At 39.6% G+C, this 9951-nt stretch overlaps 1 protein-coding gene across 1 annotated transcript; it reads right to left on the minus strand.

Annotated features, from left to right (window-relative positions):
• Window positions 1-4788: 4788 nt before the first annotated feature.
• Window positions 4789-9249, minus strand: LOC104615606 (chromosome unknown open reading frame, human C6orf57). The gene is made up of 3 exons (XM_010284037.1): window positions 9192-9249; window positions 7575-7727; window positions 4789-4898 (listed from the first exon to the last, which is right to left on the minus strand). The coding sequence occupies exons 1-3, from the start codon at window positions 9247-9249 to the stop codon at window positions 4789-4791; spliced, it is 321 nt and encodes a 106-aa protein (XP_010282339.1).
• Between the last annotated feature and the right edge of the window lie 702 nt (window positions 9250-9951).

A 9951-nucleotide genomic window follows, 5' to 3' on the forward strand; every position in this document is an offset into this window, starting at 1 on the left:
CAGCTCACCTAATTTTGTCAGACTACCATTCAAAAATTACAACTGTGTTTTGATGCCCAGCTATGTCATAAATTAATTTGTTAAGTAAGGACCTTAAAGAGCTTCTTTGAAGACTCTCATCCTAAAAATGGCAACATTAAAATATGTGATATTTTTACAGGCCCAAGACTATAGCTGACTGGGAGACTTAATGCCTGGAAAATGCATGTCAAAGTCTTACTGCTGTGAGCTTTTATTGCCACTTTTGATGTCCTTTGAGGGAAAGAAGAAAGAAGAAAAATGCAGAGATTCTGAATATTTCCAAAGAAAATATATATGGCCGAAGTTACTCATCAGCGTAGTTTCCAAAGGATAGGAGGCTAGTATCTGCGCTGCCCCATGACTTCCAACAGCCAGCAAGTGACTTCGACCTATTCTGAAAAGGTGGCAAGGAGAGGAAGAGTTTCCAAGGTAATTAAGTTCTTGCAAGCTCTGTGAAAATCAATGGCTGGGAAAAAGAAAGAGGTCCAAATAATGCCCTTGGCGGGAAAGATGGGCAGAAAGATGCCTTGTCTCTTGCCTGGTGGAGATAATGTCAATCAACAAGGGAAAATGGTAAAAGAAACAGGTCTTCATTAGTTCCACTCTTTGCAGCACTTGTTTTAGGGTGAACTCTTTTCTCAGGCTTTGCCAAAACCTGATTTTATAATTACGATTCGATTGTGTACTGTGCTGCCCTTTGTGCAACTGCAGTCTTTGGGAAGACTACACATGACTACCCCCTACCACTGGTTACCAGGGTGTAAGAGGGAGCACGGCCATATCGATACCAGAATGCAGACTGCACATCTTGGCTGGTCTGACATGAAGGACCAACCACCAGCTAAGCAGACCTACTTTCACATTGCACATTTTAAAAGCATGAAAGCGTCCACAAATTTTTATAGGTTTGGATCACCATCAGCACACAGAAATTAATCTCAAATAATTTCCTTATGCTTTGATATGCCTGATGCTATGCTAGTGACTGATGAACAATTATAAAACCCACAGAACTTCCAACCCTCTCTGTTACAAATGCATACGCAGTTTTGCTATTTTCCTGACACTTCAGAACAAGGTGTTGTGGTCCTTTTTAAATAGCAAAATCAAAATAAGCGTAATAAACAAATGGGTAACATGTCTGTCCCTACAGACCAGTGGAATTTGTGATCATTTATTGCAGTCAACTGATAAAGTAGTAAAGTTTTACAACAACGTTCTACAGTCCTTTATAAACGTCTGCTACCATAAACGGCAATTTTATTCTGATTCAACTATATAATAAAACTTGCACTTTAACTTAGTAAAATCAGCCCTGAAATACATACTTTTCAAACAAGGCAATATATAGCAAACTTTTTTTTTAATTGTACAGTGCAACTTTAAATATTTTGTAATAAAGTAATTACAGAGCACTTCCTTCAAACAGTATAGGCTTCATAATTTTAATAGTGTAACAAATGTGTCTATACAAAGTAGCAGAAACAAGTTTAAAAAAGAAAACCTGCTGCAGAAAGGCAACATACAGCTTTTTAGTAAAGAAAACAAAACGGAACAGCAAGAATCCTCAGTACTACAAGAATTTACTTACACAAGCAGAACAATTCTCTTTTGTCTCCCAGAAATTTAACAGAAAATGGATACAAGCCCTGCTGCTTTACACTGCTACACTAACAAAAAGAGCTACAAAAATAGGTTTCATCAGTATTTATGACAACAACATACCTGTGGCTAAGGTAATGGCTAATGCCACAAGCCATCACTTTACCCTAATGCTGTATCCCAGTGAACTGCTAATATTAATCATCTGGGAAGAACAGGAAGACAGCACTGAAAAAGTGCTGAAGTCTTTCTCTCCTAACTGCAGGCACTGCAAGAAAACAAACCAGAAATGATCGGTTATGCCCTGCAAGATCATTGTATTGGTTGTTGTATTCAAACAATGACTTGGTTTTGACAGATACAAGTGATTTTACAGCACCACAGGATGTTATTTTGGACTTGCTGGTACCGGAGCCCAGGACTCCTCTTTTTGGTAAGTGCCGAATTGTCAGACCACACAGAGGGCCCCTTGGCATTTGCTTTTTGGCTCTTGGGTGTTATTTTGCCCAAATGTTCAGTTTTTTATCTCTTATTGACACAATCCCTAAGAAGATTAAGCAAATGGTGGTTACTAGCACTGGTGTGGGAGGTGGTAAAAAGGGCCTGAAGCTCCTCGACACTGAAGTGGTATCCTCCATTTCCTGAGTGGCAACACTGGTTACCAAGAGCATTTTTATTTTTTCAAAGCAAGCAAAATCCCTGCCTTTGTGAGGCACTCCGTCTTGTTGGTACAGATAGCACTCTCAGAAGCAGCATCCAAATCCAGGTGCTCCATGGAAGCAGGCAGGGAGTGCCTCGGACTCACCTCAGCTGCAGCAAAAAAGACCGCCTGTGGCTCCAACAGTGACAGTCGACACATGCAGGACAGCAAACACGCAGGGGCCTGGACAGCACTCGGGTCAGCCCTTAATCACAGAGCAGAGGGAGACTGAAGAGAACTGAAACGTGAAGAAAACCATGGAAAAGTGAGACCAGTTCTTCATATGCTAAATGAAAACGGCACAAGCTCTGCAGACAGGGAAGACTACAGCTGCAGTCAATGCTGAATGGAAAATCAGGAATGCTGAGAAGTGGAACTAAGTAAACGTTCACAGAGCGTGTGCTGGGAAGGGTAAAACCTGGTAAGAGAAGACAACAAACTGATGCGACAATCCATGGATAAGGAGAGCAAGATTTTGAATTCAGAAGGACCTGCAGTAGTGTTACTGCCTCTTTGCTAATTAGTCTTAATTAGCCTATTAATAACAATGCAGAAAAGGCAGAAGTTTCCAATTAGAATTTCTGCTTCCTATTGGAAAAGGTGGTGTATTGGGTGAAGTATTTTCCAACCCACTAGCAACTGAAGAGGCAAAGCATTACCAGAAATAAGCATTTTAATGAACATGAAGCATGTATTAAAACCAGCATATCTTAAGGTAACTGAAAATTTCAATAGATTTTCGGAAAACATACTGTTGCACTACAGAAGGGCAACTAGAATCAATCAAGTATAAATACAGACTAATTTTCCAATATCCAAACCATGCTGCAGAATTTAAATTTATAGAAGATTAAAAGTTCAAAATGAAATTACCACTAGTTAACATCTTTTATGAAAAACAGGCTTTAGTAAACCTCAGTTTGCTGCTCTTCAATGAGGTACTTGGGTTGATAAACCCAACTGAACAGACCTAATACTTTTGTAGGGCATCATGGCAGTAAGTCAAATATCTTAACACACAACTAGCACGATACTAGGTCAAGATCCACGCTGGGTGTACAAACTGGCAGGTTTCAAAGAGGAACTTCCCACTAGCTACAAGTTGGGCAAGTTTTAGGGAGGTTGTAGAGAGATTTGTGATAGAACTAACACGCTTTGATGCTCTAATAAAAATCATGCAAATGGCAAACCTGGGCAAAGCGATGCATTCTTACACAGACGCAGAGTAATACAAAACAACAGAAATCATGAAGTAAAGCTGACTTTCATTTAGACCACTGTAGTGCTGTGGTAAAAGCAGCTAATAGGAATTGGTAATATATAAGCTGGAGCACATAAAGTAAGAGAGGTTGAAAAATCAGCAGAACACTATAAAGGAAACACAAAGGGATGAAGAAAACATTTACAGTTGAAGACTAGAGAAGATCTGTTTGTTTAGGCTAGCGAAAAGAACTCGCAGAGAAATAAGTAGAGCATATGTTCACACATTTAATAATGACAGCTTATTCTTATTAATAAAGTACCCACAGAAGTGGTGGATTTGCAGTCTACTACAGTATTTACAACTAGGCACATTCTTGAATGAAGAACTGAGCTCAGTCTGACTGAAAGATATTTCATTCAATGCCAGATAACTTTAAGACCTGCAATATTAGATCATCTAATGTAACTAGTCCCCTTTCACCATAAACTATCAGAAAGTAATGTTATTTTTCCCTAAGCAGCATTTAGCCAGTTTTCAGAGACATCTCAGTTTCTCAATGAAAACGATAATGCAAATAGCATGTAATAAGCTAGGTTATAAAGAACAGTGTTCTAAAGCCACATATAGAGCACCCCTACACTACTTGCAATCACCAGCTGACCCTCTAGGAACAAAAACTCGACTTCCATCATGCCGTTTACAGCTTGTCAGTCTGAGAGGAGACAAAATGAGTTTCTGTCCCCTCTGCATAAACAGGGAAGAAACCCCAGCCCACTCTAAGGGAGACAGAGGGGATGGTTCTGGATTAAGGGGGCCTTTACCAAGGAACCACTGTGCTAAATGCCGACAGCAGCCAAGTACCGATCTCCTCGGAGGTGACAGTGCTTTTGGCGAATGGTATCTAGGTTCATGACTGCGAAGCTCTTGCAGCACTTTAAAGACACTACATAAACGTTTTAATACATCACGAAATCCAAGCCCCTATACATCTCGGTGAGATCCTGACTACCAATCACATCACTACACTTGCATTTATACTTGCATAGTGTAAACAGCATTATAGTTCAGGTGTACACTGAACAAACAGCAGCTCCAAAATTTGTTACAGTATCATGTTTATTTACATAATATCTCTCAGAAAATTCATCACAAGCACGACTGAAACAAGAAACTTCACAGCAAATCCAGGTGAGATTTTTCTGTACATTATATTTTTCAACAACTAGAAATACTTTATTAGCAGTACAGATACATTTATACATTAAAAGTCTATACAACGTCCTTTTCTCTCCCAATCTCCAAAACGTGTAGGTTCAGGGCCTTTAGGTCCACCCCTCTCTTTTGTAGCAGGATTGATTCCATCAGGGAATTCTAAAACGACAGGGAAAGTTCATTAAAATGCCTATAATGTTGACAAATACAAAGATCTCACCATCTACGATGTTTGCCTTTTAGTTTAATTTTCAAATACAAAATCAATTCTCTTTTGTTTCTAAAGGCAACCTTGGGTTAAACACTTCCCACAGTTACGTAACAGCAGTTTCAGTGAGTTTTGCAAATGAAAAAGCAACTCAATGTCCAAAGGCACTAAAGCACCACAGTTTCTTGTGAACTCACAGCGAGAACTTGTGTCATGCAAGTACGCTGCACACATGTTCACTACAGCTAAAACACCAGGTCAATTTCTGTGTTTGTTTAGGTCTCTCACTTTAAGCACTCGGGTTTTAATTTCAGCTTTAATTTTAGACAAGATTTTATAGTTATTCTTGTATTTAAAGCACCATGTTTTCATGGATGCTGGTATGTTTCACAAGAAATAGCATGTTGGTGTTCATCAACACCAGACTAGATACCTCAGTCACAGGAGGTACTATAAAATCCTGAATAGCTAAACTGGACTTTTTACCTTCTAAAACTCAACCTAAGCTCGCTGCTGACCCAAGTCACTGCGATGCCCTTTCAAGAGAGGGAGACTCTTCATAAATAGGCATGAATGGGACTTTCCAATCCCTCTGCTAAGCTTACATGTTAGCAATGCTTCTATTCCCAGCACTCTACTAGCTTATGCCACACAAACACCACGGAGCTTCCTGCACCTCACAGTTGACATCCTTATGCTACTCACTGCTCTCTTACTCAGGGCCCTCTCTTAAGTGTAGTAACTCAGGCCATCCATGCTGCACAGTGGCCATCTCACTAGGCATCGCCAAGCCACGAAGTACTTTTTGGCGCAGCACCATGCTAGGCTGAGCATTTTCTCATCCTGCACTGGAGTGCAGGGCTGCCTGAAGCTCACTATGCCCACACATCCCCTTGCCATGCTGATTCTGCAGAGCCTCCTACATATAGATATAACTCAGGGCTCTCTCAGTCATATCCCTAACTTAGCCCTGGTAGGTAACACAAGTAATGAGAAGCAGGGTTGAAAATGAGGAAAGACAACAACAGAGATCCTGGAGAGCAGAGAAAAAAAGACAGTGATGGAGGGAGACTCATGTAGCTACAGGCTACAGAGAATGACATATTGGGATACCTGTTTAAAAATTCATGCTGACTAGGATAGGAAATGTCAGTCTTTGAGCACCTCTGGCACCACAAGGAGTGCAAATGCATCTAATAATTATTTTGTAGATGTCATCATCCCAATATCCAAGTACTACTGATGTGCTGACAGTGGATGCAGAAGCTCAAAAGATTTCTCTGTGACAGCTACATAGCAGTGGGAATTCAAATGGCCAGCTTAAATTCTGATACTGTTTCCTAATAACCACTGAGGATACAACGGGCAGTCAGCGTTCTAACAAACTATTGTTGGCGTTATATGTAAAAAAATATACAAGTACAACTACATCTAAAGCCAAAAGAAACCTCGAGTCCTGCTCTAAACCTAGAACACCTAAGCAAAAAGCAGAAGATAATAATTATGCATTTCTTTTAAATGAAGCAGTGATGGCATTTCTTTTCTTGGGAATAAAAGGACAAGAATTAAATAGCTGCTTACACAGCAATTCCAACTCTGAGTCAGTCATCAAGTGAGTCATGATCTGAAATTGCTTGCGGCCATTTCGGTGACGACACTTTTTTGTCATCTGGATATTCGTAGTAATCTACTGATATATTTAAAAACCTTGTCCTAGAGACCTCAAAATATATAAACACGGGTTATCACTACTGGTAAACAGTAACAGACCAGCACACTATGGTGAATAAGATAAACCATGACTAGCACATTTCCTTAAGGAAGGACAGTTTAATTAAAAAGAGGGAAAAAGATATTTTGTCTTTCTCCTGTCTGACACAAAAAGTACTCGTATCTAGCAACTTCAGCAGCAATGTATCTCGTGCCTCAATCTTGCCAGGTTCTCTAAATGCAGCCCCACTAAGGTCACTGGAAAGCAAGATAATTAGCCGTTCATTAGGTCTCCCCTGATCCCACTGAGTGGCTCAGTAAACTCAACATCTGTTGTTGCTTTTCAAAACACTACCTTCCAGCCTAAGAGAAAGACTGACCACAAAATACAAAATGAACCAGAAATCTGTCATGGACTAAGAAACAGAACAGGCTTTTTGGATAATAAGTAAGTAGCTGATGCCCTCATGAGTTTAGCACCACCATTTATAGCTGGGCTATAACAGACCAATACCAGCTACAGTTCTCAGAATCATGGAGTGGTTTATGCTAGAAGACACCTTTGGCAGACATCTGGCCCCAACCCTGCTCAAAGCAAGACTATTGTTATGTCAGGGTGTCCAGGCAAATTTGAGTGTCCAGGCAAAATCTCCAAGAAGAGAGAGATCATAAATTCTGTGACTTCTTACAACGTTTGGCCAGCTTGTTTTGAAGATTTTTTTCCCCCTCACGCGCCATTTACTGCAACTTGTGCCCACTACCCTGCCTCTCTTGGTTTTTTTTTCAGAACCATTAAGCTTAGAAAATGATTTGGAATAGTTCTGAATGCCTACCCCTCTTCACAAACGAACATCAGCACAGCATCTCAGGGTCTTGCCTTTAAAACATGGCTTTCAATTTTGTAAAACATCACTTACTTTCCAGGGGTTCCCTCTCTATACTGGATTCCTCTGGTTCATCAAATCGACCTACTGGTAACTTCGGTTTCTTAAGTGACTGCTTAGCAGGTTGAGATCTTCCTCCTGTCTTAGAGCTGGTGCTCCTCAGAGAGCTGCAAAGGAGCGATGACTCTATCAAACAAATAGACACACGTAGCATAAATGTGAGAGTTTAATACCGAGTAGCTCTATGACTGTTCACGAGCACCTCTGAAAAACCCTCACTACAGAAACTAGGGAGCAGAGGACAGGAAAACAAACTCCAAATATTATTTTATCATTCAACTCACAAACACCTAAGAAATCAGCACAGATAATTATTTGTGGCCCTAGAAACATATGCAGGCAGAACTGTGTTAGTTGTGTAACGCAGTTCACATAAACAGTGTATTTTAAACTGCTTGAACTTATCTTCACTGTTACCTTCTTGTATTTTAGATTCTAAATAGTAATTATGCTAGCATGGACCAGTACATTCTGTTTTCCTGGAGAAGTCCTAACCTCCCTCAAGAAGCCTGCTGATTTCCAGGTCTTGGCTCATTTCCAGCAGCTTTTCAGTCAGAAAAAGCTTCTGCTTTCACAAAAAAAAGTTTTAAAAGATAAAACGTTGTTCCCTTAGTAACAGGTTTTCCAGAATGTTGGTAGAGAATAGTCGGGCTTCCCTTATCATGGCAAAATAATTCAGCTGGTAGTCAAAAGCAGGACAAACTTTGAACACATTTAAGTTCAATTATATAACTGCATGCAAATGCTTTAATTAAAAGCATAAGCCTTTTCCCTTTTAAAATCCTACTGACATTTTTTAAATGCAAATGTAGGAGAAAGTCTATTAATATCCAGACCTAAAGTTATTTCAAGTAATATAAAAATAGAGGTGCACAAATGTCGTAAGTCATACATAATTCAACAGTCATAACCAAGTAAAAAATCACTTATAAAGATCTCTCAAAATGACTGATATTTTGGCTTTTGGTTAAAAAGTCAAACGTCCACAGTGAGCATAAACTACCCTCTAAAAATACTTCAGCTATGGACACGTGCCTATTGGAGCTCTGACTTTTCTTAAGAAGGAAGATCCAGACAGAAATCCTCCCTGTACCAGACTGAGTGCAAAGCACTTGAAAGAACTATTATTCTACTTTGCTGAAGAGATCATATCAAGAAACCTGCTCAAACAGCATGGATTTGACTCACCTATATTACACACCAACCAACAATCCATCTGTATTCCCAGAATCAGCATATTCATTCATCTTAAATTACCACAGCCTTAAGATGAAACCCTACAGTCACATAAACTGTATTATGCCTGCTGACTGTTGCCAATGCCCCAAAGGAATACATTTTTTTTTTAATTTAAGCATGACATAATGGACTATCAACAGTGAAGAATCTAATCCTTCTGCAAACATTGGATCTTTCTACTCCTGCCATGCATATTATCATTCTTCAGCAAGCTGAAAGAGAAACTAGTTAAAAAATTAAATTAAACCCGATATCCTAATTCAAGTTCAGATAAAGTCTGATTAAGATACTGATATGAAACTGATTATCTCAGCAAAGAAGAGACAAAATCCCTTTTCCTGTTTGCAAAACTTGATATTGTTGACTGAAATACACTATTCTTGACACAGAGGTGGCATAAGTTCAACATTAAGTACCTCTGAAAAAGAGAAGATGAATAATCAACTTTATCAGTCAACCACGTTCTACAAACTGGTGTTTGACTCCCTCATTAAGTAGCTGAATTTGAAAAGAACTTGAAAATCCCAAGTCTTAAAGTTGCTGCACAGCCAACACGCAGTGGGAGCTGGGCAGTCATTGGGATGCTCAGAGGACAGAAGCATCAGCCAAATCTTGCCATGAACCTAATGGACAAATAGAGCCTCGGAGGACCCACAAACATTTAACAATGTTTTTTTTTTTCCAGCTCTTTTACTAACATATACTGGTCTGTTTCAGAGATGTTGTATCAATAGGATCACAGAAATCTAAATTTTTGATGGAGAAGGAAGTGACCTGACCTACAGCGGCCTAAGCTGAGCGTTGCGTGTGAGACATCACTGTTATGCAGGCTCCTTTGTCCTCCAGCCTAGGTTCCTCCGTGAACAAATCACCTGAATTTCCTCATATAAAGGGCACAAATCAATAACTTCCAAGGCCACAGTAAGTTCCCTCCAGCTATTCTACAAATATTAAACCACGGCTTAATGTTTTACTACCGTTGTAAAAGTTCGCAGCAACGACAGGGAAATAAAACCTCCGGAACCGATAGTGACGCCTGACAGCAGCAGGTTTGCAATACAGGAGAGAATATTAATATCTAGAGGCAAAAAAAAAAAGGAAACCTGTAGAG

The sequence above is a fragment of the Phaethon lepturus genome, unplaced genomic scaffold (genome assembly GCF_000687285.1).
Source record: "Phaethon lepturus isolate BGI_N335 unplaced genomic scaffold, ASM68728v1 scaffold10923, whole genome shotgun sequence".
In the NCBI taxonomy this organism is placed as follows: domain Eukaryota; kingdom Metazoa; phylum Chordata; class Aves; order Phaethontiformes; family Phaethontidae; genus Phaethon; species Phaethon lepturus.